This window comes from Ictalurus punctatus, chromosome 25 (assembly GCF_001660625.3).
Source record: "Ictalurus punctatus breed USDA103 chromosome 25, Coco_2.0, whole genome shotgun sequence".
In the NCBI taxonomy this organism is placed as follows: Eukaryota; Metazoa; Chordata; class Actinopteri; order Siluriformes; family Ictaluridae; genus Ictalurus; species Ictalurus punctatus.
The window spans coordinates 1,572,624-1,599,631 of record NC_030440.2 but is presented as its reverse complement, the minus strand read 5'-3'; the positions used below and the strand labels follow the sequence as shown (position 1 = coordinate 1,599,631).

The 27,008-nt window shown below is 44.9% G+C and overlaps 2 protein-coding genes across 5 annotated transcripts in view; one reads left to right on the top strand and one right to left on the bottom strand.

Moving 5' to 3' along the window:
• Nucleotides 1-19,554, bottom strand: part of mboat2b (membrane bound O-acyltransferase domain containing 2b) — a 35,856-nt gene extending 16,302 nt beyond the window's left edge. Inside the window, exons 1-3 of one of the 3 annotated variants that reach the window (XM_017455823.3) lie at nt 18,949-19,554; nt 5,096-5,241; nt 1,878-1,955 (exon numbers count right to left, since the gene is read on the bottom strand). In XM_017455823.3, coding sequence (XP_017311312.1) covers nt 1,878-1,955; nt 5,096-5,241; nt 18,949-19,032 — 308 coding nt within the window. In that variant the 5' untranslated portion in view covers nt 19,033-19,554. Of the gene's footprint in view, nt 1-1,877; nt 1,956-5,095; nt 5,242-5,337; nt 5,565-18,948 lie in introns of those variants that run through there. The other 2 variants (XM_017455825.3, XM_017455824.3) reach the window with 2 other exon arrangements.
• A 2,019-nt stretch (nt 19,555-21,573) lies between these two features.
• Nucleotides 21,574-26,974, top strand: e2f6 (E2F transcription factor 6). Of its 2 annotated transcripts, none has more exons than XM_017455828.3 (8): nt 21,574-22,031; nt 23,362-23,534; nt 23,708-23,760; nt 23,986-24,190; nt 24,486-24,641; nt 25,768-25,882; nt 26,382-26,541; nt 26,636-26,974. In XM_017455828.3, the coding sequence occupies exons 1-8, from the start codon at nt 21,705-21,707 to the stop codon at nt 26,671-26,673; spliced, it is 1,227 nt and encodes a 408-aa protein (XP_017311317.1). In that variant the 5' UTR covers nt 21,574-21,704; the 3' UTR covers nt 26,674-26,974. The 2 variants fall into 2 exon arrangements, with proteins under 2 accessions (XP_017311317.1, XP_017311316.1); XM_017455827.3 differs by having other exon boundaries at nt 21,574-22,034.
• The last annotated feature ends 34 nt before the right edge of the window (nt 26,975-27,008 follow it).

The following is a 27,008-nucleotide window of genomic DNA, read 5'->3' as shown; positions in this document are numbered from 1 at the left end:
AAACACTTACAACCCGGGACCTTGAGGACAAAAACGTCCCCGGCCGAACCCGTTCGAAACGCGACACTTAACCCCCGTGACGTCTAATAAGCAGAAAAATCACGCGTTCCGTGTCCGTCGGCTTTCGTTTTCTCGACGAGGTTTCCAAACATTCCTGAAATGTTCTGAAAGGTGGAGCGTTTTCTCAGGTGCAGCCTCATGTGCAAGAGACACGTCTTTTCCTTTTTTTCCCGGATCCTGCTGTATTATACAGCGCTGCAGACCGACTGAATAAATGATGCAGCTATAATTGTGTGGGTGTGTGTGTGTGTGTACTGAAAATTTGATGTGTGTGAACAGTTTGAAAGAAAGAAATGATATCGTACTGGAACCCACAAAACCACCATGTAGAGGAGACAAAAGAAGGTTCCTGAGCTTGGAAGATTTTTGCATTTTGTAAAGAATCCGGCGTTTAAAGGGTTACAATTCTTTTTAAAAGATAGACGGCAGTGAAAGAGGAAAAGAAAAATTATTTTATATATATATATGTATAAAGGTTAAGAGAAGAAAGCTTTCATTTGCATTTCCTTCAGAATTGAGGAATTAATTATTAATAAATTAAAAGAAGGCATAAAAGGCAGATCTATCGGTATCGGTATCGGTATCGGCCGATACCACTCTGAATAATCTCTCATCGGTATCGGCTGAGAAATTTAGTATCGGTGCGTCCCTAATATTAATATAGAACATTTTTATGACAGTTTTTGGACATTTTTGTCCTCTATGGACCGATGTGTAGGTTTTTTTAACTGGGTTAATCTGACTCATGAGTGGAATGAACGTCGGTTAATCCAGGTGGTGATTATTTGGTTTATTATAATGGGGCGGGAAAAATTTTTCCGATGTTACTCGTGTTGTATTAAAGCTTGAACGGTTTGTTCATGTTAACTCAAAGTGCTTTCTAGCATAGCGAGGAATACCGGGCTATACACAACTGAAAATAATGTACAGACAGAGCACCATGCAGTGCACCCTCCCCAATATTCCCAAAACTCCGGAGGAAAGAGGAAAGCCAAGTTCAGTAACAAAGTAAGTAAATATTTCAATAGTGAAGACTCAAAAAAAAAAAAAAAAACGGCATTAAAACAACTGAAATTAAAATCCTTAAATCCTATATGAAATCCTTGATTGGTTTAACCCCGAGGAAAAGAATAAAAGAAAGCCTTTTACAGAAAAAGTTTGTTAATATGTCGTTATTAATGGAGTAATAGTGAAAAGACTAAGCTCCGTTTTTATACGACTCTTTTCAGTCGAACATAAGTGCAACAATTATCAACATTTTCAGAAATTCCTCTGGAATACCCTTCTGACGAGGGATGAACATTTCCGGTTCTGAATGTAGGAACGAATGACGTCGTTGCGCTGAGTGAGGAAGAGCTAGGCCTTTGTTTCCCCCTCAAAAAAAAAAAGTTGCTTACTTTTGGCGATATCGCACCGTTAGCCTCGGCAAGAAATCCAGCTTGTATGGAAATTTACTTCGGGAACATTTTTGGATTCTCCTCTCAGAGTAAAAACATGCTCCAGGGCCTCGATTTGCAACATGCACTTAGAGGAGAAGACTAGCCAGGCACGTGTTCATGTTCAACACTACAACAAGTATCATGATCACACGATCTGCACGCACGATGCCTGACAGACCCACACACAGACGTTATCTAACCCCGCTCTGAGTATGTGTAAAGCATCACTTCGACCCCCCGGAGATAAAAGCTTCTTTTTTAAACTTCTTTGTTTGACCGACGTCGGGTAAAGATAATAAAGAAGGCCGGGAAAGCAGAGGCGTTTTTGTTGTGTCTCAGCTGTGACACTGCAGGGTGCAGATAAACTCACGGACTCACTTGTGCATGTGTTCGACTCCTGCCAAGATCATGATGCCGTAGGTGATGCCACTCTGCACCAGAAAATGGAGGGCATACCTGCCACAGAGAGAGGAAAAAAAAAAAGCTACAGTATATCACACAGACAGATGTAAAAATATAAACACAGATGTGCACAAACAGCTGCTGGTAGCGGGCACCTTAATAGCATTCAATTTCTCTCTCTCTCTCTCTCTCTCTCTCTCTCTCTCTCTCTCTCTCTCTCGCCCCTCCCGCACTCCCTCCCTCCGTTTCATATTGTGGTATGGTTCAACAATGGATTTTCACAAATACACACATGAGGATTGAAACGTGCCGTTTTCAGTGCAAGACAGACACCCGGTCAACAGTTCAGGATATATACAGCGCCCTCCACTAATATTGGCACCCTTGGTAAATATGAGCAAAGAAAGCTGTGAAAAAAATGTCCTTATTGTTTAAAATTTTTTTTAAAAAATTACTCCTCTCTCATGGATATCAAACAATTGCAAACACAACACAGGTTTATCCAAAAAAAAAAAAAAAAAAATCCTTGTTGAATATAGGTGATGAATTCCCCTATGGATTCATATCAGGAAAAGTATATTCCCATTGATATTTCACATTATTTTTGTACACCTGGGTGACTAGGAACAGGAAATTGTTCAACCGTGACTTCCTGTTTCACAGGGGTATAAATATGAGGTAACACACAGGCCAAATTCCCTTCGTCATTCATAACGACGGGTAAGAGCGAGGAATGTAGCTGTGATGTGCGGCAAAAGGTTGTTGAGCTTCACACAATGGGGTGTGTCTATAAGAAAATAGCACAAGCATTGAAAACGCCCATTTCACCATCAGGGCAATAATTAATTCTACCAGAAAACCTGGACTAGGATACATGGCATCCTGGACGCTATCGATATGAACAGATATTAAATGGAAACCTGACTGCCTCTGCCAGAAAGATCAAAATGGGCCGTGGTTGGATCTTCCAACAGGACGATGATCCAAAACATCATCAAAATCAACACAGAAATGGTTTACTGACCACAAAATCAAGATCCTGCCATGACCATCCCAGTCCCCTGACCTGAACCCCATAGAAACCCTGTGGGGTGAACTGAAGAGGAGAGTCCACCAGCGTGGACCTGAAATGTGAAGGATCTGGAGAGGTTCTGTCTGGAGGAACGCTCTCAGATCCCTCGCCATGTGTTCTCCAACCTCATCAACGTTATAGCAGCTCTGAATCTTCTCCTATCTTGGCAAAGGAAGCTAGCACAAAAGTACTGACTAAAGGGGTGTCAATAATTGTGGCACACATATAATTAACATATTTATAAACCTGTGTTGTGTTTTGTAGTTGTTTGATATCCGTGACAGCAGAGTATTTTTGTAAAAATTTTTAAACTAAAGGTCTAAAGGTTAAACAATAAAAGACCATTTTTCACAGCCTTTGCCCAGATCTACCAAGGGTGCCAATATTAGCGGAGGGCGCTGTATCCGTTCCATCCGTTCCATGATCCCAAAAAACGACATCTTAGCAAGTCGTTGAACATAGTCACATTTATCTCATATTACAGGATCACGGTAAACCAAACAAGAGATGATTAAAACCTATTTCAAGCCATCTGTAGTCCTTTCAAGCTCGAAACAGTCTCGTTCTACTGGCAGGTCCTTTTCCTGATGAGCTTACATTTGGTTTATTGTAATCTTATAATCCGAAATCCTATATAATTTTGCCGGTAATCCCATTTTCACTTGCTAAGACGACTTTTTTTGTTTGCGGTGCATCCGTTCATCCGTTCCTTTCTCTGCTTCCACCTCTGAATAAATCAAGAAACCAGGCCCTGCTAAGGTCCATCATTACTCCAGCTTCAATTAGCCTCGTCAATACTCAACACGTCCATACTGACTGGAGAAAGGTGTCTCAGTGCTGCCGTACATCGGGAGGCGGGACCGTCCTGCTCGTCTGGAAGTCCCCGACGATACCATTATACATCATCGTCGTCTATTTCTGCTTTATTTTTGACTCGCTTTCCTCAATATTCAGACTTATTTACTATGCTAGCTATCAAACTAGCACGCGAATGATCTACGAGCGACGCACGAGACGGGATTTAAAAGGGTCGCATTATTTTCACCGCATGTATACAGTAGACGCATGGTATCTCGAATGATCGGGAATTTTTTTTTTTACATACCGGAGTCAATTTTATGCATTTTTTCCCCCCCTTTTCTTTCTGGAAGAAATGGGCTCGACTACAGCAAGACATGCACCGACATAAACATCTTGAAAACCGTGTGACAATTTAATCAGCGTCTGCACACACTGTACTCACCGATTACAGACTGCTCCACGTCTGAGAGTTCACTCATCCCTGATCGGCTGGTTCCTGCTATTAAATCTAACGTCTTAACGAGACCGATATTTTCACCCATGTCCCGACGTCGCTATCGTCCTGCTCTGTATTTATCGGGCGCGACGTGCGCGGTTTTTCTCTGCTCTGTGAATAACACTCGGCTTTTTCGTACCGCGGCCGTCCCACAGCCGACGGTAAGAGCGATCCACGGCTCTCCATCTTGAGGCGGACGGCGGCGATGACTCATGCTACGTGCCGTTAAAAAAACGGATTCACACTTGTATCCCTTTTCAATAATTCCATTAGAGAAAAGCAATAGAAGGCGTCACGTATCGCTAATCCGAACACGTCTGATTCACTCATTCGTCTTCCGTAACGGTTTCAATCCTGGTCAGGACCATGGAGGATCTGGAGCCTGTCCCGGGAACACTGCGCGTGAGGCGGGAATACACCCGGGATGAGATGGCGGTAAATCACACGGCATGGTTTAGTATGTTTTCAGTAGGAATGTGGTCACTTCTGCGAAACCTTGAAACGAGCTTTCTCTACCACCGCAACTCTGGCTCTCACATCGGATGTATCTCACGCAGACTTTACAATTCATACGTACGTCACGATGCTTTAAATGATCACGCGCTTTGATCCAAGTCATCGGGAACTCTACAGAGCGCAACTACACAGCCAATAAAGGAGATATTATCTGGGGCGTTTTGAATCAGATATTCTGCAAATGCAAACTTTTTTTTCTTCTTCCAAATACCTAACGAGTACCATCACTCTTCAACTTGTGTTGATCTGTACCGCTTTCACAGAGAATAGAAACGGAGAAGAGAAATCCCCGCGTCCCCACTCGCTCACCAGCCGAAGCAGAAGAGGGCGAAGTAGAATCCGAGCAGCGTCGCCACCACATGCCTCACAAACGGACTCGTCTTACTGGGGTGCAGGTAGAGCCGGAAACAGAAGGCGGAGACGAGCGCACACAGCTGACACGCCACGAAATTCACCTGAAACAGAGAAGGGCCGTACATCACTTCACAACACAAGACGACATGGTGTGTTTACGCTGTGCTATACTCTATACAGATCGAGCGCAGATTTACCAAACTTAGGACGTTCCTCCCTTCCCCTCACCGTCCACTGTGCAAGCAGGAGCATTTTTCATTTATCTTGAAAAAAGTCCAAGTTATCGTATCGCTGATAATCTGCTCTATCGACGGCTTTTATTGCATCCCAGAGAAACAAAGTCTAAAGAGGGCATGAAGCGCATAACGGATTATGTAATACTCATGCCCATTGTTTTAAATCTGATCGTTCTGCCAGAAAACAAGCACCAACTCAACAGCTGTGCGTTTGTTGTGGTGTGGGATACCAGAGGAAGTCTCAGAGGAAGTAGAACTGCACGTCCATGTCCAAAACGTTCATCGTGAAAAATAAATAAATAAATAACAAAACAAGTTTCTGTGAGGAATGATTCAGCACTTTCCAACAGCACAGTGTCGGATAGGAGCAGCAGGATTCCTTTAATACTCCAGTACCCAGAATGCCTCATGCCCCAGATACAGCACTTCCTGTTCTTAAATCCTGTTCCTGCAGCATAGTGCTTGAGACTAGAGGACACTTTCTTTAACCCAGATAAAGATGATGCACAGTTTCTGTCTCTCCTTCTATTATTCCCTAAAAGCCAACGCCACTCCTTAATATAAATACACGAGGCTCGAGTGTACAACTTTACAACGCAGGGATGATCATAAACGTGTAGCGTCCCAATCTCAAACAGGCAAACCCCGAAATCTTACAACAAACAACGCTAATATTGCGCCAATTGAATGAGGGTATAACTGAAGCCAAACTTTTCAAGTTCATTAGGTGAAAATCCATCCATCCATCCACGGGGAACCTGGAGACTATCCCAGGGAGCACGGGGCACGAGGCGGGGTACACCCTGGACAGGGTGCCGATCCATCGCAGGACACAATCACACACACACACACGTTCATACACTACGGACACTTTAGACACGCCAATCAGACTACCGTGCGTGTGTTTGGACTGGTGGAGGAAACCGGAGTACCCGGAGGAAACCCCCACAGCACGGGGAGAACACGCAAACTCCGCCCACACACACACAGGACCACGGCGGGAATCCAACCCCCGACCCTGCAGGCGTGAGGCGACCGTGCTAACCATTAGGTGAAATTAAAAAAAAATAAAAATAAAAAAAAGCATGAAATGTGGGACATTTTATATATTATATGGGATTTTTTATTTATTTTTTTTGAAATGGAGGAACAAAAAGGATTATTTTGTGCTGAACCTCAATCAGGAATCAGATTTTGATTGTACTACTAGGAAGTATTTAATGGCACGGTCACAGATTTAATACAGGAAAAACTGTAGCGACGAAGAAACAAGCGATGGAAAACTGAGTAAAATGCAAACCCGCCGAAACGAAGCGGTTTTATTTATACAAGTACTTAAAAACGATCTGGCGCTTTCTCCGGAGAAAATCCATAACAGATCTGAAAACTTCAGATCTGTTATGTGCGGTGGTCAGTGGCAGCAGGAACATTGACTTTAGGCGCACACACCAAAAATAAATAAATAAATAAATAAATAAATACATTCACCCACAGACTCTTCCAACTTACTGTGAAAGTACGCGACGACAACAACAACAAAAAAAACAGTGTTTATAGAAATAAAATCAAAAACCTGTCACACTGACGTGAAAATGATTACAATAGAAGGAAGACCTCCACTATCTGCTCAGCTGCTTGTCTACAATCTGCTCCGGTACAGCTGCACAAACCCACAACAAAACCACCGCTTGTTCTGAGACACCCAATACATCTGTCACAGACCCCAGCTGGGCCCACAGACCAGGCCAAGGGGATTATGGGAGATTCTTGGCAGCATGATGTACAGCCCCCTAACTTGCTAACAAAGAGCGAAGAAATAAAGCCAGAGAGCGAGCGAAAGGGGGGGATGGGGATGGGGGGGGGGGGGGGGGGGGGGATGGGGATTGGGGTGGGGGGTTGTTTTTTAAGCCTGACCGTTTTGTTTTAAGAAGGAAGGATTTCGCTGTAGCGTTACTTTAACCCCTCCATCCACATTTCCTCTAGCTATAAGGATTGGACTCTCTATCTTAGAATATGTTTTTGAGAGATCTCCGGTTAGACCCTTGTTTTAATCTCTGAAAACGCTGACGTTTTAATGAGCACTGAGGCTAATTTACGATTAGGCGTGCAGTCAGGAACGACGGCATTGGCTGTACAGTGTGGGATGGCCGTAATAACTGTAGAAAGTATGTAGAAATGTTATCTCTCAATGCCGGTTGTTTCAGCTAATGTAACATTTGGCTAACCGCTAGTGATTGGCTATATACTCTATACTATTGGGTACACTTTGAGCTGATTGGCTAAAAAAGTGGCGGTCAAACCTGTATTTCTTTTCATTTCGCGCTATTCTATTTCAAACAGCAATCTGGCACTCAATTTGCCAACTCCCAGCCACCAGCTCTCTCCCCCCGATCACACGGCGGCGACGCCAAACGACCACGTCTTTCCAAACCGCTGTTCACGCCGCAGGACAGAGCAGCGTGACACACTCGAGAGCGATCCGCCCTCTTCTACATACACGAGCTCACGAACGCCCAGGAATGTTCCTTTCTTTGGACCGGTGGAGTGGAGGAAACTGGAGTACCCAGAGGAAACCCCCGGAACACGGGGAGAACACGGAAACCCCGCACACACGCCGTCGGGATCAGAACGGGCAAAGTCTTTTCCCGTGACGCCGCCCGGGCGCCTTCAGATCTGCACTCGGTTGCCAGGTGTAGTATTCTGGAAAACTTTCATCTGGATTTGGAATGGAGTGTGTGACCAATATTTCAGTAGAATTCTCGATAAATAAAACTGAATCAAAACCCTCGCACACATGCGCGTGAACACGATCGAACGTAATTCGACTACAAAACTGTAAAAACTACACATTTATCTAAAAGGCTTGAAAATTCGGAGTTGTAAATTTTGCATTCAGATTGTACTGGCACATTTTTATTTTTTTTTTAAATATATATATAGATGTTTAAACAAAAAAATCTGAATTGAACCCAGGGCACACGTAGTAGACTATAGAGAAAAGATCGCCATGTGCAGCATGACTTCATTATACTAAAAGCATTTAGAGTTTAGCATCGTACACTCCTGAATCCATTAAAGCCTTACCCAAATGTCTCTCTCGTTTTTTTTTTTTTCCCTTTCTGACCTATTTATGAATGCAAATGAGGGATCTAATCGACGGTATATTGTGGAAAATCTTTCTCGAGGGTGTTACTGTGTTCATTTTCACACTGCTTTCTTTGTTAAAGAGATCTACAGAGCTGTTAAGAAATTTCGTTTTTCATGGTTTATTATCCCCCTTGCGTATATGTCAGAGCGACACCGCGGACATTCTGGAGAATTTGGTCAAAAACGTCTGGATCCGATTCTTAAAAACGGGGTTTCTTAACCGACTGACGGTTCTAGAACACCGTGCGAGTACTTAAAATCATCGACTCATCTGAGGTAGCGACACCTGCCCCATTGGGAGCGTTCACGCCGAAGCCTCGAGGGATTATTAGGCGTCATCCAACAACGTGCTGAAGAACCTGGAGTCGACTTAAAAATAATAATCACCAGTCGGAGAGATGAACACGACTTCATGAACATCGGATACGGCTTGGCTGGGCAATAAATAATTAATATCAGACGGAAAAAGGCATATGAAATGCAACGCGGGTTTTAATTGAAAATTGGAAATCCCAGAGAGGAAACCTTGGGGGATAAACACACGGAGACGTTTACCTCCAGGAGACCCACGTTAGAGACTAATTACTACCCCGCATATCGAGTGTACTCCGTATCTACTCCGTTCCGTCCGACACATACCACTCGTACGTAGACTGCAGACTGACACTGGCACACAGAGCTAAAGAATTATACAGAATAGATGATATAATGCAGAACAAAACTGTAGCATTCGAACGCATTCAAATATTAATCCCTAGAACATCTGCAGCCGTGCTACACTACGCGTTCACGTGACATAAACTTATGAACGGCTAGACTTCACACGTGCGACCTCGAAAGCGGAAAGATGTTGTAATAACGGGCGCTGAACGTCTCTCTCGGCGGACCGTGTGAGCCGGATTATTACACTTATCTCTCAGGAAGCCAGAGGCAAAACAACTAGGGATGCTCAGTTTAAAGAACGATTGCCCGCCCCCGTCTGTAAAAACGACGACGACGACGACGACAACAAAGTGCCATACTGGCACACAAGCTAAAAAAAAGGTCAAAGGAGAGCTGCCAGGGAAACTAAGTAGCCTGTGGTCAAAAGGATGGATTGAATCGATAAAATAAAATGCCGAGTTCAGGAGTTCAGGGGTATACCGCCATATTTACAACCTCCCTGCTTTAAATCAGACCTGGACAGGCAGACAGGAAGTCTAACGCGGAGGTGTGCACTGGGGCCAGGATTATGTAGGGGATCCAAAAAGAAGCTCATCAAAGCAGGCAGTTTTTGCTTCCTTGCAGAAAGAAGCAAGCAGGGTAAATTATTTCGGTACGGATACGTACAGTACGGAAACCGAAATAGCTATGTCTGTTAGAGACGATCGTGGGCGGGGCAAACAAAAATAATAGCTGTAGGAGGGAGCGGGACTGATCGACGTTTTCGGACAGGATCGGTCAGAATTCCTGCAGAACTGGGCGGAAGTGGGATTTAATTAATTAATTAATTAATTAATTAATTAATAAGTAGAATTCCTCACCCAGACCTCTACACTAATGTGACACGCTGAGAAACCTTCACGTCTCCTGTTCTCCTAGAGAGTACCAGAGATCTGAAGCTGTGATAAGGAAAAACAGGGGTACATTAGAGCGATTAAATGATATTTGTATCACGCTCAGAAAGCAAACTGATAGCTTCGTGAGCCCCGCCTCCCAAGGGTATACAAACTTTTCGCATTTCCCTGTATCCGATCCTAATACGACAAATCTGTCTTTTCAGATTCTGGTAGAACGTGGCGAGGAAACAGAAAAACAAAAGCAAACAATACAGCGCTCTTGTGATGTACAGCGCCGAAAAAGCCGCCCAGGTGTTATTAATTTCTCATGACGGCTCCGCGAGACGAGCTAGAGTATCGCCACGCCTGTGACGAGCTCGCTCACCCTCACCTGCGGTAACGGCGCTCCGGAATCCATGGCTCTCCGTGCCTCGTGTTACAGGCTGGGTCGTGCCTCGCTCTAGCGATCCTCCGCTCCGGGGGTGGAGACGTGGAACCTGAGAACCGCTCTTCACTTCAGACCGGACGAGACATACGGCACGTGTATGTAAAAGGTGCTGACGGTTCAGGCTGCAGGTAAATCACATTTTCGGCCCGAGCGCCTCGAAGCAGTGCCCGACCGACGGGGCAAAGGAAGTGGGGCGGGTCTGTAACGGTGAAGTGAGCACGGGTATCTTTAACAAACTCTTAAATGTAAAAAAAGAGCTTAACAAGGTTATTAAGCCAAAAACTGGCGCCGGGTGGGGGCGGGCTCTGTTTTAATGTAGAACTATAAAAGGTCTTAATATTGTTAGTCTACAACACAGCAAGTTTGCTTGAGAGCCTTCAACTAAACTCCAAGCCCGACGCGAGACGGCAGGGCAGATGATGCTATTTTAGGGGTCTCGAGCATTTTGAGAGATTAAAAAAAAAAAAAATACAAATTTTTGCAGGTTAAAATTGAATAAATATCAAGATATTTTTCTCCCTGCAGCTTCTCGTCAACAAGGAAGCATTTCCAGGGCTCTCTGAACACTAACACAGGGAATCCTGGACAGCCTTGTTGCTAGGACACTGTACTGTTCAGATGCAGAATGAATCCTGTGCGACCGTGTGCGTGTGTGTGTGTGTGTGTGTGTGTGTGTGTGCTCGCATGTGCACGCCTTGTCAGGCATCAGAAGCGACACACACCCGAGTGATCATCTGCTCAATCACACCGCGGCCTTCAGTGCTTAACCATCTCTCACAACTCTGCAATGAAAATGACATGCAATCCCTCTGTTGCCAAATTTACCAAAAACCCCCCCCAATACCACTAGCGTCAGATCAAACCCTCAAACGGACGGGTCTGAATATATTTCGCCGCTAGACGGCACATCCTGAGTAAACCATTCGGCGGCAAACGCTTCACGCGTGCTACCCGATAGACCGCGTGACCGCTCTGACTCAGCCGAACACATTTCCGGTGCGTTATTCATCGAACCACGTGAAAGGTGAATTGCAGACACGTTTTTTTTCGTCGCCGTGTAGCGAGAGGCTGCTGTCTGTGTTCAGGCATTTCTCTCACGCCTACATACAGTACACCGTCCACACAGCCTTAATAAACTCGACCACGGGGTAGGACGTCACCGTAAACCGCGTCTGACCTTCTTAACGTTGTTCCGCAGGGATTTCTCGTATATGATCTCGGAGACGCGTCTCGTAGACGAGGGTTCGCATTTCGGGGCCTGTATCCTCGTATACACAACGCACTTAGCACCGACCGACCGCTCAAAACGCACCATCATATAAAGCATAAACAGGCCAACAGGTTCAACATACTGTTAGCTATCGTGCGTCGTTCTTGTGCACGACGTCCGCCCTTGACCTCCGTATTGAAAATAAGTTACCGAATAATTACCCCGTGATTAAATACCTTTTCAGCACTAAGTGCTTTCTCGCATCGATATATACCATACTCAATTATTAATGTCTGAAGAGACGTACTATCCCCAGTGCTCTCTACTCAACCCTCAGCCAAATGCAGGCAGATAAACAAGCATGGAGACGCATTACTCTGAAAACGGAACGCCAATGAGCGCACGACGCAAAGGAAAATCGCTTACCGGGAAGTGCGGAGGACGGCTAGTGTAAAAGGACACTCGGTATTCTTCTAAACAGTCCAATCGTAGAGCTGTAGAGAGTTAAGAGACTTGCAGAAGGTTTAAAGCACTTCAGTGTGAACGTGGTGACTTCGGTGGGAACTTCGGTGTCGACCGGTTGCTTTCCGGCTGCAGACCTGATACAAGGTATAAGAAGCATTACAAGCTTTTCTACTAGATTGACCATGTGCTCAAACGTTACTAGGAATAAGATGGATTTGATGCGCAACACGCCGTACTTCTAGTCACCGGAGAGTACCGGAGATACCTAACCACGACCAAGAATCACCTACGTTCACAAGAAGAGGTTTAAAATGTGATCGTGTGAACTATTTTTTTTTTTTAAAACTAGCGATCGTACCTTGGTTTGAAAAGCTCATTGTGTCAGTGCCGTCATCGCTAATCAGTGTACACAAGCGCATACACGTACGGAGGCACGACGCATTAGTGGTTAGACCCCACCTCCGGGGTCGGGGGTTTAAATCCCGCCTCCAGCCCGTATGCACGGGTTTGCGTGTTCTCCGCATGCTTCGAGGGTTTCCTCTGGGTACTCCGGTTTCCTCCCTCAGCCCAAAGACATGCGTTTGAACAACTGGCATTTCCAAATTGTTTATAGCGTGTGAACGATTACGCGGTCGTGCCTTGCGGTGGATTAGCACCCCGTCCAGGGTGTACCCCGGCTTGTGCCCCGAGTTCCCTAGGACGGTGGTTTTCAAAGTGGGGGCGCCCAGGGGACCTCAATAATTTGGTGTGCCCATCCCTCCAACTATTATATTTTCTCTTTCTCACTCTCAGACACACACACACACACAATCAATTCCTAATGTAATGTGATGTAAGATTTAATTATTAATAAATAAAATAAAGAAAAGGGGGATATATTCAGAAGTCTGTATTTTTAATGGGTTTTAAAGACATCTTGCAAAAGGGCCTCGGTCAAATGATAATGCCATCTGGGGGGCCTCGTCCTGGAAAAGTTTGGGAACCCCTGCACTAGGATAGGCTCCATGTTCATCCATGACCCTGTGTAGGAGATTTTATGTATGTATGTATATATATATATGTGTGTGTATACACACACACGCACTGTACATCATAGACCCACTTTGGTAGGTACCAAGCTAGAAAGTTCAGAGAGTTTAGTCGAATTCCACGCAGGATGGGAAAGTCATCCTGGAACAGACCGCTGGCTCAAGATTGAAATGATACAATAAAAAAAAACCCCAAAGGAGAGATAAATAAGCTGACAGTCTGTACCTTTCCACTGTTTTTCAAGTCTTGGCAGGCAGACACGTCTGATTTGCTGGCTATCCCAGATAACAGAAGTATTCGCAAATGTAGGCCATTTTCAAGGAACCCAATAAATGAAACCTGGATTTAAGAGTCCAAACACTGAATTGTGATTCATCTTTCGTGCCTCCTGTCCTGTTTCCTACATGCCTCCCATACAGTCATGTTCTCTAGTATTTAGCAAAGGACACACGAGCGTGCTTCCTTCCCTCGAGACGACTACAAGGTTCCACATCCTCCCACATCCATAAACTCAGTGTTTATAATTAACTCCGTCAGCCTCCCATTAGCATTACAGTGATTAGCATCACAAGCCAACCGGGTGCAGACCTGCACAGCAATAATCAGGGCCATATGTATACTAATAAATTATGGACAATGATCAGCTTATTAGCATGTTCACCTAGTGGCCTGGCCTGAGGCAGAACCATATGTGCAACCATATGCCCTCGTCGTGCAGCCGGTCCATAAGGTCATCTCTCTTAGAAAATGAAGATACTAAAACGTGAATACTCACTCGTGATAGTGTTGGACGTGGACCTTAAATTTAAAATCACTCCATCCGAGTCAATATAACGGATATATAAGCTTCAGATAATCATAAATGATCTTAGCTGGAAAATTTAACCAGCTGTAAAGTTAGTTTTAAAGCTGAGGCCATGGAACTCATCCGGCACAGCGCAGTGTTTCCAGGACCCTTGTGTGTCTACAGACGTTGTGAGTCAAAAACTTTATGGGATTGTATTTCATATCTGCTTTTAAATGGCACTGTGCTCACACACACAAAAAAACACACACACACACACACACTGCTGGTATTAAAAGAGAGGATTACCTTGAACACCACGACTATTCTTTCTAGAATTTTCTTCTTCTTTCTTCTTTTTTTTTCCCCCCAACAGTATGTTTTAATAATAATAATAATAATAATAATAATAATAAAAACGGCGCCAGTGCTTGTTACGCATCTTAAATTCGAACGCACGGTCTTATCTTAAATTCGACGAAGTGTGAACTGAAATTCGACAGCCCTGGAGCTGAGGCGAGGGGACAGAATGCGCACGGAGGACGAAATAAAAACACTCTCGCGTAAACAAACACGACGGGCGATATCACGGTCAGCGAAAACGATCAAGGTCATGTCTTTTATATGTATATATATATATATATAATATATAGATCATACGATAAGTCGATAAAGTAATTATCGTGACAGGCCTACAGTAACCTTTTGGTTAGGCCATATATACAGTACTGTACAATTCTCCACTTATATATCAGGTTAGATTATATTATATTATACCACCTTAAAAAATGTGAACATAACTCTGTTATACACAACTTAATGTTATTTTCAGTTCCTGCTTAGAATCCGAGCCCTACATTACACTTACTCCATACACTCAGTATATACGCACAGCATTTCATTACACACAGCCTGATATTTCATGTCAGTCTCCACTAAGACTAGACTGTAAGCTACTTGGACAAACACAGCACATTAATCCCCTTGTTGAAAGCAGCCTCAAAAAAAAAAACATAAAAGGGTCTAACGGCACCGAATTTTTGCTACCGCTCACGTCTGATCACGCTCGTGAGACAGGAAGCATTTGCATACTCATTGGAATGTTCTAAGAAGGCGAGAGCGTAAGCGAAATGTACGCCGGAAATCTCTCAAAGAGATCTGTAAAAGTAACTGGGATCGGTTGTGAAAGGTGTAAAGGGGTAGAATCCCAGCTCTCGGTAGGGCTTTCGACAGACAGCCTGGTGCTTTTCACCAGTAAACACTGCCAAGAACCACCCACATCGACAGGAAGAGGCACGTGAAAGACATCGCGGACGGCCAACCACGTTCGCTCAGCATTCAAACGAAACACTCGAAGAACTCGCGCTCATACAGACATTTTAAAAGACAGCATGCGGGGGATTTTTTTTATTGATCGATTGATTTATTTTCCCAGTCGGGTTGAATCTCTCTCGTAGAAAGATAACTGTGACACAGCGTTTAAAACGTTTTTCCTATTTGGAAACCGGTGTACGGAAGTGTGTAGAAACAAAACTGTTCGGATACGCAGACGCTCGTGACCAGCTAGGTGGACTAAAGTGGATCAAATGCCCTGGAAGCGGTAAGCTAAAAGAAAGAAACAAAAAGAGCCAGCAAGGCTGACCCAGACACCGACAAGTGTGAAAAAGCAAAAAAAAGAAGGCATCGCTGGACGCTTTCGCATCCAGACACAACACTGTAACAAGAGTACAGTGTCTATGAGCGTGAGAGACAGAGAGAGAGAGAGATGACTGTAAGATGAAGACCTGCTGATCGCATTATGGTCTGCATGGTGACTTCAGCACGGCCCTTCCGCAAGGCCGAAACTAATTCAGTGACAGCTCCATCGGATAATTTCTCGCATCACTACAAAGGCATATGGCCAGATTTCATAAGACGTCTACACTTGTGTGCGACTGAGGCGTTCACCACAAACTCAGTAACAGTAGAGGGAAAGTTCTTAGCTACAAACTGCAAAGAAAACGGCTATTGCTCAGTACCGATTATCAGATATGATTGGAGATGATTTGCACAGATAAGAATATCGCGATACCGGTTGTTACTGACGACGTTTACACGGACAGCGGTAATCTGATGACTGACCTTATTCTGAATAAGACGTATAATATTCTGATGAAGGTGTTTACGAGTCGCTTTTAGAATACTCCTTTCATGTTCAGGTTTGACGTGTTATAGAACGTAGATGGATTAACGGCACACGTCATTACGTCACCGCGCCACGCCGTCCGACGTCACTCCGGAATTTCACGTATCGACGTACAGTCGGTCTTCGTTATGGGACCGTGTACAGTTTCGGGTGTTTTTATTTTTACGAACGCTTCAGGTGCGGTTAATTATCTGTCGTGCTGTACGCGCTAACAGACGACTGCGTGAAGCCGTGGGCTGCGTCCCAAACCGCGTCTATATGGTAGCTGAGATACATGTATTTCGTCTACTGTATAGCAGGTAAGGACGCGGTTTGGGACGCGGCCGTGCTCTCGTTTGCCGTAAAACGGTCGAGCGCTGCCGTGTGTGTACGTGTCCTGTCGCACACTGCGGTGAAAACTCCCACACAATGTTAATAGTGTGATTAAAGCGTGTACACGTCTGTAACGCACGTCGATAACGCGAATAAAACAGGAATCCTCCACACGTCTTAAATCCATCTGCGTTTACTCCGAGTGTGACTTTAATCGGATTAAGGTCATCGATAATCTGTTCACATGCTAGTTTCTTAATCAGAGTATCGTCTTAACCGGGTTCATATCGGGTTAAACTCCGGTCCGGGATACTTCCTGAAGATGAATGAATAAAGAATCCTCTTTAACCCAACTCGACTCAATCTCAGCTTCATGGCATTAAGTAAAAAAAAATAAATAAATCTCTTGTGCAACATAGCATGCTGTGTTAAAGGTACTACAGGTACTTATATAATATAAGTATAAATGCTGTCATTTGCATAGAATTTCCCAAACCTAATATCAAACATTACATCCAATCAGATTAAATATATTCATTAGCATACAATGTGTGGCCTTGTCTGTTGTGGAGTAGCTGTCTACGGTGTGGTTACGGTGTCAGTTTCACATGATCACACGGTTACCATACTCTTTTTTTTTTTTTGCCCAACCAAGTTCCTTATTTCACTGGTTCACATCCCTTTTGGTACCAGCTAGAAGTCTCACAACCACTGACTCTGGTCTCACCCTATACCACACTACAGTTTGGTTTATATATCTAGCTAGCTAACTTTACATACATCATATACGTTAGAGCCGCAACAACTAACCAATAAAATCGATAACAATCGATTATGAACATCATTGTCAACGAATCTCATTAAGGATCGGTCGGTCTACACGGGGAACGTTTACTCTCTTCCGAAAACACGCACCGGAGAGTAAACACGTCCCAGATGACGTCCTGTACACTTACACTATGCACTGCGTACTCTACCGTCTACTGTATGAATTTTAGAATGGTAATCTCATCTCAAATGGAACACTGGTGGGGGGTTTGTTTTTTTGCTAAGCGGAAGTATAAGCCGTTTCCCAGTCAACGGCGCATGACGTCAAACGCACGAAAGCTAGCTTTAGAACAACACCCATAAATTTCCTGTTTGCCGTTTCTGTCAGCGTTACCTTTTACACCCAACATGACCTCAGCCCCCGTCAGACGGAGGTGTGACGCAATACGAAGGGGTGCATTTTATATTACATGCCAGACAAGACTGTAACCTGTATACTTAACAAAGCAGAGCTTGTGTAGCAGGGAAGCACGACAGTGATGCACGAGCACAAACATCTTCATATGCAAAATACTCCACTGTTCCAGGGGTTGGGGAAACTGGTACGAGTTGCTTAAAATATTAATTTAATTCCAGTTTGTCATTATGTGTTGCATTTGAGTGCGTGTCGAGTAAATTCTGTTGTTTATTATAACGAGCAGGGGACGTTTCTGGCACTTTTGGTGCCCTAGGAAAGATCCCCACCCCCACAGATAAGCATTAACAGTCCCGGCCCTCTACATCGCTATCTCTCGTCCTAACAGCAGCACCCACTATCGCCAAAGATACCAGATAATGGCATGCAATCATAAAGTCTTACCTGATTAAAGATTTCGAATCAAACTCTTCAGAGATACAGCCCTGAACGCCCAGGCCAGGTTACACCGCTGTAAAGTACTAACTTTCTCGCGGGTGGGCGAGTCAGACAAGGGCTTCAAACAAGAAAAAAATGGTACTGAAAGTTTGCCCCGCCCCCGCCCAAAAATCGTCGAACAATTAATCGATTAAGAAAATAATCGTCGGTTGCCGTGTAATATATGTGTATATATGCACACACACACACACACACACACACACACACACAGGTTTAGTCTTAGGTTTAGGTTTTAAGGCTAGGGTTAGGATTAGGTGTTAGCTCTAAGGTTAGCCTTTCAGTGAATATCAGGCAACCTATAAGATCATCACTGAACATCTGCAGTCTCCTGTAAACCATCTGAGCCACGCTTCACTCCAGGGGAATTCCAGGGCCTGAAATCATCATGATGATGATGATGATGATGATGCGTGATCAAATGCAACAAGGCTGACATTTTGAGAAAACAGCACGTCATTAAATCAGTACTGTGAGCCTGCAGGATCGAGGCTGCATCTCTGGGCACGGTTTTCTTCTCTATTCCTACTCGGTGTGCATGTCTCGGTCCACTGCACCATGCAAATCACACACACACTGGACAGATCTGTGCGTTCTGAAGCTCCCCGGCGAGGAGAACACGTCTTCGGGTAAACACACGGCGTAAACAATCCCATCCAGGAGAAAAGAAACGCGCTGGATGGACTGAAAACGAGATGTTTAACCGGAGAGGCGCGGATACGGTTTCATCTCCTAAACATCAGGATCAGACAGCGCGGGGAGAAGGAGGGGGTTACCTGGTCTAACGGCAGGTTGATGATCTCGCTTATCGGCTGCAGCAGGTTGGATCCAGTGCAGGCTGATATGGTGTCGGTTGCCATGATTCCGAGCGGATTCAGCCTGCTGTGCTTCTGCTGTGGACGGAAACGGCGCACAAACCCACTCTGAGTCGTTGTCCCTCCTCCTCCTCCTCCTCCATCTCCTCCTCCATCTCCTCTATCACCGCCGCTGCTGCTGCTGTTCGGGCTCACTCGTGCCACCTACTGTCCACTGAGCGCACTGCAACATGTAATGGCTGATCCAAAAGAGTTGCTTTGTTCAGTAATTGATCAGATCTCATACTGAAAGGAACAGAAACAAATGTGGAATACCATCCAGGTTACGAATGGATTTACAATAATAATAATAATAATAATAATAATAATAATAATAATAATGAGTCTTTATTGATCACATATACATGTGTACAGTGAAATTGTTTTCTTCGCATACCTCAGCATGACAGGAAGTTGGGGTCGGAGCGCAGGGTCAGACGTGATACAGCGCCCCCTGGAGCAGGGAGGGTTAAGGGCCTTGCTCAAGGGCCCAACAGTGGCAGCGTGGCAGTGCTGGGCAGTGCTTGAACCCCCGACCTTCCGATCAGTCACCCAGAGCCTTAACCACCCCATCATAATGATGACAATAAAAAAATAAAATAATAATCCATGGCCAAAAGTTACACTCAACGAGCACTTTATTAGGAACACCTGTTCATTCGTGCAATTATGTAATCAGGTTATGCTCACATCAACCACACACAATGTTCATGTAATCATTCTGGGAATATTCACATCAACCATGAGATTGACGGGGAAAAAATAATGTGATGTCAGGGATTTTTGACCGTGGTAGGATTGTCGGTGCCAGACGGGCTGGTTTGAGCGTTTCTATAACTGCTGATGTCCTGGGATTTTCACACACACACACACACACACACACACACACACACCAGTCTCTAGAGTTTACTCAGAATGGTGCAATAAAGCAAAAAAAAAAAACACCAATAGCAGGATCCATGGACCCAATCTGCCTTGTGTAACAGTCCAGGCTGGTGGAGGAGGTGTAATGGTGTGGGGAATGTTTTTTTTTTTTGGGGCACACTTTGGACCTGTTAATACCAATCAATCATTGCCTGCATGCCTCAGCCTATTTGAGTATTGTTGCTGGTCAGGTACATCCATTCGTTGCCACAATTTACCCCTTCTCTGATGGCTACTTCCAGCGTGATAATCCACCATGTAACAAAGCAAAATTTGCCTCAAACCGGTTTCATGAACATGGCAACGAGTTCAGTGTTCTTCAGTGGCCTTCCCAGGCACCGGATCTGAATCCAATCCGTCCCTTTGGGATGTGGTAGAACGGCATAAAAGTGCACCTGAGTAAATCTGCAGGAACTGTGCGATGCATTCATGCATTCAACATGGACCAGAATCTGAAAGGAATGTTTCCAACATCTTGAGGGATCCATGCCAGGAAGAATCGAGGCTGTTTGGAGAGCAAATGAAAGCCCTACGCAGTATTAATATAGTGCTCCTATTCAATTATTTTGTGAGTGTGCATGGCCAAAAGTTTGTGGACGGCTGACAATCACACCCAATTTGTATTCCTTCCCCAAACTGTTGCCACAAAGATGGAAGCACACAATTGAATAGTATGTCTTTGTATGCCGTAGTATTACAATTTCCCTTTATTAGAATTAAGAGGCCCAAAACTGTTCCAGCATGACGATGCCTCTGTGCACAAAGCGAGCTCCATGAAGGTTTGCCAGAGTTGGAGCGAAAAAACTCGTCTGTCCTGCACAGAACCCTGACCTCAACCCAACGCAATGCCTTTGGGGTGAACTGGAACACTGACTGCACTCCAGACTTCCTCACCCAACGTCAGTGCCTGATCTCACTAATGCTCTTGTGGCTGAATGAACACGAATCCCCACATCCACACTCCAAAATCTAGTGGAAAGCCTTCTCGGAAGAGTGACGGTTATTCTAACAGCAAAGGGAGATTAAATGCTTTTCTGCTCACTACAGTTTTAAAGAGTGATTATTTGAATTACTATAGACTCCATGTCAGCTCAGACCAGTCTGGTCATTCTCCTCCGATCTGTCTCAACAACATGGCGTTTCATCCTGCAGATCCTCTGCACACAGGGTGTTTTTGGTTTGGTTTTTCACACCGTTCTGAGTAAACTCTAGAGACTGTTGTGTGTGAAAATCCCAGGAGATCAGCAGTTTCTGAAATACTCACACCAGCCCGTCTGGCACCGACAACCATGCCACGATCAAAGTCACAGAGATCAGACTTTTCCCTCATTCTGATGTTTGCTGTGAATATTAACTGAAGCTCTTGACCTGTATCTGCATGTGTTTATGCATTGTACTGATGCCACATGATTGGCAGCTAGCTAGCTTCAAGTCACACCTAATGAAGTCCAACTACCTCAGAATCACACCGTTCAGAATTAAGCACCGTGGAATTAACAGCAGTCACAGCAGCTTGCGTTTTGCTCTGTGTTCCACAAGGTGGCAGCATTCCGTTTAAATAACAGAGGCGAGCACGTAGAAGAAGACGCGAGTCATCGTTTGAGCTTCTCATTGGTTAATTTTGAGTCACGTGACGGTGGCAAACACTTCCGCTTGTATAGTGTAAGTGCGCGTTTCTCAACCCAGCGAGTGTAAACAAACACGGACATTAACCGATGTAGAAAGAAGCGCTGTGTTCAGATTTCGGGGTTAACATGGTGAAGTGTGTGGTGCGGGGATGCCAGAACCAAAGCGACCTGAAACCGGGGGAAATGCGCAACAGGCCCCGGAAGCGCTTCTTCAGCTTCCCCGCGGACCAGGGCCGCGTTAGAGTGTGGATGGCCGCGCTGCGGGAGTCGGTGCGCTTCTCCACCGAGCACAAGATCTGCGAGGATCACTTCCTGCCCGAGCACATCACCCCGGGCGGCATCAGCTCGGACGCCATCCCCATCATGCCCCCTCTGGAGGGAGGGATACTGGGCTCGGGCGGCTGGATCTCACCGGTGGAGATCAGCGATGAGCTTACAGACCAGATTGAAGTGGTGGTTAGGACTTTTACTTTGATTTCTTAAATCGTGGGAGTCTCAAACCCTCTCTAGTGTAAGAAACGGGGGGAAACACCAGTGGACCAGTGGCTGATCTTCTCACTGGTTCCCAGCCCTGGTCCTGTAACACCCACTGTCCTGAACATGTTAAGTGCGTTTCCTGCTCCAAACACCCCATTCAACTAATCAGCTACTTAACAGCCCTTCCTGAGCTGAAGTGGGTGTGTTAGAGCAGAGAAAACACCACCATGTGCAGGACAGGAGGTACCATAGAGTTGTTATTGCACCTAGTGGTCAAAAGTGGGAACTGCACCGAGAGCAAGTAGAGGCCCACTGGGGCAGGAATCACACTGCACCATGCTCACTCACTGAATGTTTACAACGGAGGAGCAAACAACATGAGTATTAACGACAGGGATGCCTACCAACACCTTGTTTTACAAAATGACAAATAATAGATAGATAGATGTGCTTTATTAATCCTACGAAGGAAATTGTTCAGCTGCATGAAGAATACCAATAAAATTAAAAGCAAAATTGCAGATCTGCAAACAAAAAAAAACAAACAAACACCCACACTGAGTATTAAATAAAGATATGTGCAACCTCAAAAAGAATAGTAATAATAAGATGAAGAAAAAAATGTCCGTGAATAATATATACCACATACGTGTGACGTAAACAACAGACTGGAAGGACGACGGTAGTAACGACATAGCCTCAGATGAAATGAAGTAGACAGAATCGGAATTAAATCGAGTGAGTCTCTGCAAAGAAAAGTGATGTGCAAGCGCAGAGAGTGCGTCTGTGATGTACAGAACCATTTCTGTAGTAATTTATATCGTATAGATTGGCAGAGAGAAAGCGGGATTATAGGATTCATCATGTCGGTGCATCAGAAATGCGTGAGAATCGGTGTCCTTGTCTTCCGTGTAGACGGTACGGTGTGCGGAACGACCGTATGTTGTCGACTCAGCTACTGTTGACTGTGGGGTTACTCTGAACATTCCCTAGTAGCGTGATAGTCTCTCGACGTCATTTTGTTCGAGGCTGCGTCGTCATTAACGTAGTCCTTTCCCACCAAAATCTACAGTCACGAGTCTTTACTGCAGTGGACCCCTTTATGGCGTAACTGACACGTGAATAGTTAATGTGTCGAGGTCATGAACGCTTTCATTCCTGCACTTTTCACCCACAGAAGGTCAAGCCAGTTACAAACGGACGGTCCCGTGAGCCCACTTTGATCAGTGTAGCGTGTTGGTCAGCGTAAAAGCAGCCTCGTAAATCTAACCAATATCCTTCCTTTTTAACCCTCTGTTTCCCGTAGACTGAAATTCCAGCAGATGATGACGTGGAGGACGACGACGAGCAGGACGACGACGACGACGACGACGATGATGAGGAAGATGAGGATGACGAGGAATGTGAAGACTCTGATTATACAGAGGAAGAGCCACTGAACATCGATGAGGAAGCTGAGAAGGAGTGGCTGGAAAGACTGTAAGTTATGATCTAGTCGTGGACAAACGGCGCATCAGACTCTCAGCGTCGGACACCGATCGGGGAAATAAGAATCTTTTCTATATAGTATTGTTTACAAAATCTTGTCTTTTCCGGATTTGTTTTAGTAATGTATTTTCCTTTTTTTTTTTTTTTTTTTTCTTTTCTACCAGCCAAGAGAATCTTAAAAATGCAACGGGAAAGAAGCGTGTTCGTGCAAAATATGGTATGAAATCGAGATTTTTTAAAATAAATAAATAATTTTTACTTAAAGCACTTGAGAAATCAGTTTAAGTATCTGCTCTTTTGGACCAATAGTGACACCGTAGCAGATAAAAATACTTTTAACCTGACTGCTAATTCTGCACTTGGGTACTTCCTAGTGATTTGTTGACTCGTTAGACATAATGATCTATTTGAACACGTGTTCGGTGTTTATTCTCTTTCCCAGGCGCCACTCCTCGCTCCGAAGTAACGCTTGGACGGCTCACCAAGCGTTTCATGGATCTGCTCCACGCAGCTCCAGAAGGAATTCTCGACCTCAACGAGGCCACGGAAAAACTAGGCACTCGCAAGAGGCGGGTGTATGACATCACCAACGTACTCAACGGTATTAAGCTCATTGCAAAGAAGTCAAAAAGCAAGATTCAGTGGGTGTAAGTACAGGCCGAGGTGTCGCGTTAATCCACACTCGCGCACGCGTCCCGGCTTCCGGGAGGAACCGCATGATCGTTGTTTTTTTTTTTCGGTTTAACATGACTGCAGGGATTTTAGTATTCAGCGATTCCGACCGTGAGGGACGAAATAAGTTACCGAATCGTTCTACAAACCCCTGCTCGGATGCAGAAGCGGCGCGGTGGTCCAGAGCGAAAGGTTCTTACGTCCCGTCATCTAATAAGAATGTGGCGTTTGATTTGATTTTTTTTTTTCTTTCTTTCTTTTTTGTCACAGGGGTCCATCACCGATTAGCTGTTTCAAAGGCCAGTGGAAGGGCAAGATGAAGAGCGATCTGCTAAACCTAAAGACGATGGAGGAGTCTCTGGACTGGTTAATTAAAGACTGTGCCCAGCAGCTGTTTGCCCTAACAGACCTCACAGAAAATGCTAAATATCCTCACATGCCCGTAGAGCAGCAGGAGTCTTCACGATGACATTAAGTCCAACAGAACAGCGTCGGCCTGTTGAATCGAAGACAGACGAGATCTTTCTGAACATCTAAGGGGCCCTGAGCGATTAGCACAGCACTTAGCTAGCGACCGTGGCTATAAGAACATAGCGTCACGTCCACTGTTTGCGTTAAAATGTACTACTCCGTTAATATCCATACCGCACGTCGGTCTCACCGAATAAACCACAACTAAGGGAGAACGATCGACGTGAAGCAAATCCGGACTCACTCTTCCCAACCCCCGTCTGAAGCTCTTCCTATGACGGCGCATCCCGACGCGTTTTCTTCCTCTCGTGCCACAGCGATTCGCGAGCGGTTACAGACGCGTCGTATTTTTCTCCCCCAGCCGTTCGTCGTCACGCTCGATAACGTGCAACGCCCACGACATCGAGACGTTCGCGTTAGCCGTGTTACGAACGGATAACATTTTCTCACTTTTTTTTTTTTCTTCAGGTTAATCGGCCAGGGAAAAAAAAAAGGAACGTAGCTTATCGCGGCGTAGACAACACGAGGAACGCTCTCCGTAGACGTTAAATAAACATCTCCCTACAGCGAGTTGAACCGTATCATCAGATGATATGTTTTCTTTGTTAAATAACGTGTCATTTCAGACATAGTCCCTTATGGGGGGGTATCGTTACCATGGAAACGATTTAGAAAATCAGACCGAGCGTTTATACCGGTACGTTTTTAATTCAAACTGCGGCGAGCTTAGTGTTGGGAGCAAGACTAAATCCAAGAAGTTTGCTGTTGAGGGTTTTTTTTTTTTATTTTATTTTGCTTCCAATTTCACGTCGTCACGATGGGCTCACCTCTCTACATCACGAGTAATGTTCTTTTTTCCCTTCACAGCGAGTCCGAACCTGCGTATTTGCAGGGCCTGGTGGTGGGTCGTGGAATTGAGCGACTTGCAGCGTAACGATCGGATTCCTTCGCCCCAGAGCCGCAGTACGCTAGAAACGAACGAAGTATTTAGCGAAAGAACCGTATCACTTCTCTGAAAGGAACTGCCAAGCATTCTTACGGTATCAGATTTCCCACATATCGACCTTAACTGCAGTTTCACCTCCGCTTACGTGACGTACGACGACGTCTGTCGGATCGCGGCCTTCCAGGATCAGACCGTGATCGCCATCAGAGCTCCCGAGGAGACCAAGCTGGAGGTTCCTACACCCACCGAGGTAGCGTCTTAGGAGAAGCGGAAAGCTCTTCACGTAGCGACGCGATTTAGAGTTGTGGAGCGTAGCCCATTACCTATAACAGTGGAAAAAAACATGTCGAATACATGCCTACCGTAGTACAGGAGCGTCGCAGACGTTTGGACGGGCAGTATTTGATTACGAACTAAATTGAGGCCACTTTGCCACGGCGTATCGCTCTCCAAAACCTTCAGCAAAATATGACATTCATATTGTAGATCAAGTTGCAGACGTAGTCGGCGTTAAAACAGTCAGTTAGCATCTGTCCATGATATTAAAACATGATGGTGGACCAGTAATGGGTTTTTGACTAGATAGGCCTGCATTTATTTCATCATCCTTATATTCGGATCGTATAACTGTAACTAATCGCCCGAGGCGATCGTGCTTATAGGACTCCATCTGTTTTATATCCTGTTAAATGGATCATGGTTATGGCAGTACCGATGACATGTATCTTCGTCTGTATCGCCTGCACCAGGACTGTATTAAGATCCACCTGAAGGGCTCCAGAGGTCCCATCCACGTGCTGACGTGTGAAACGAACGGGTCGGACACAACCACGCAGTCGGAGCAGCTGAGAACCGGCCGTTTCCTCACGCTGGAGGAGAGCAGGATCGAGACGACGCCACTCCTCGCAGGTTATACTCTCATCGCGATCGTGCTCATTTAGGTGTGCCGCACCTCAAGTGGAGAGATAAGTGATGATTCATGTCCTCCCGTTTCCCCCCGCAGATCTTCCGACCATCTCTCCCGCTGTCCGGAGCGCGTAAGGTTCCGAAAACGAACGCAGCCGAAGGACCGCATACAGTCACAAACTGCTGTTAATCTCCAGGAGAGCTTATTTGGGGACCCGCTGCTGTAAAATGTGAAATATGTCGATAGGATCACAGATTTATAAGCTTTATTTTTATATGCATACAAGAAATTGTTCAAAAGTGAAATTTCAAGCATTACAAATTCATTCTTCACAGTCTTTCCCAAGCAAACACGATCACGTATTTTGTTTTGTTGTATGTTATGTTTAAAATTCAGAAAATTAATTAAAAAAATAATCAACAATGTGTAATAATATGTAATGACGTAAGTAACGGCGCTTAGGGGAAAA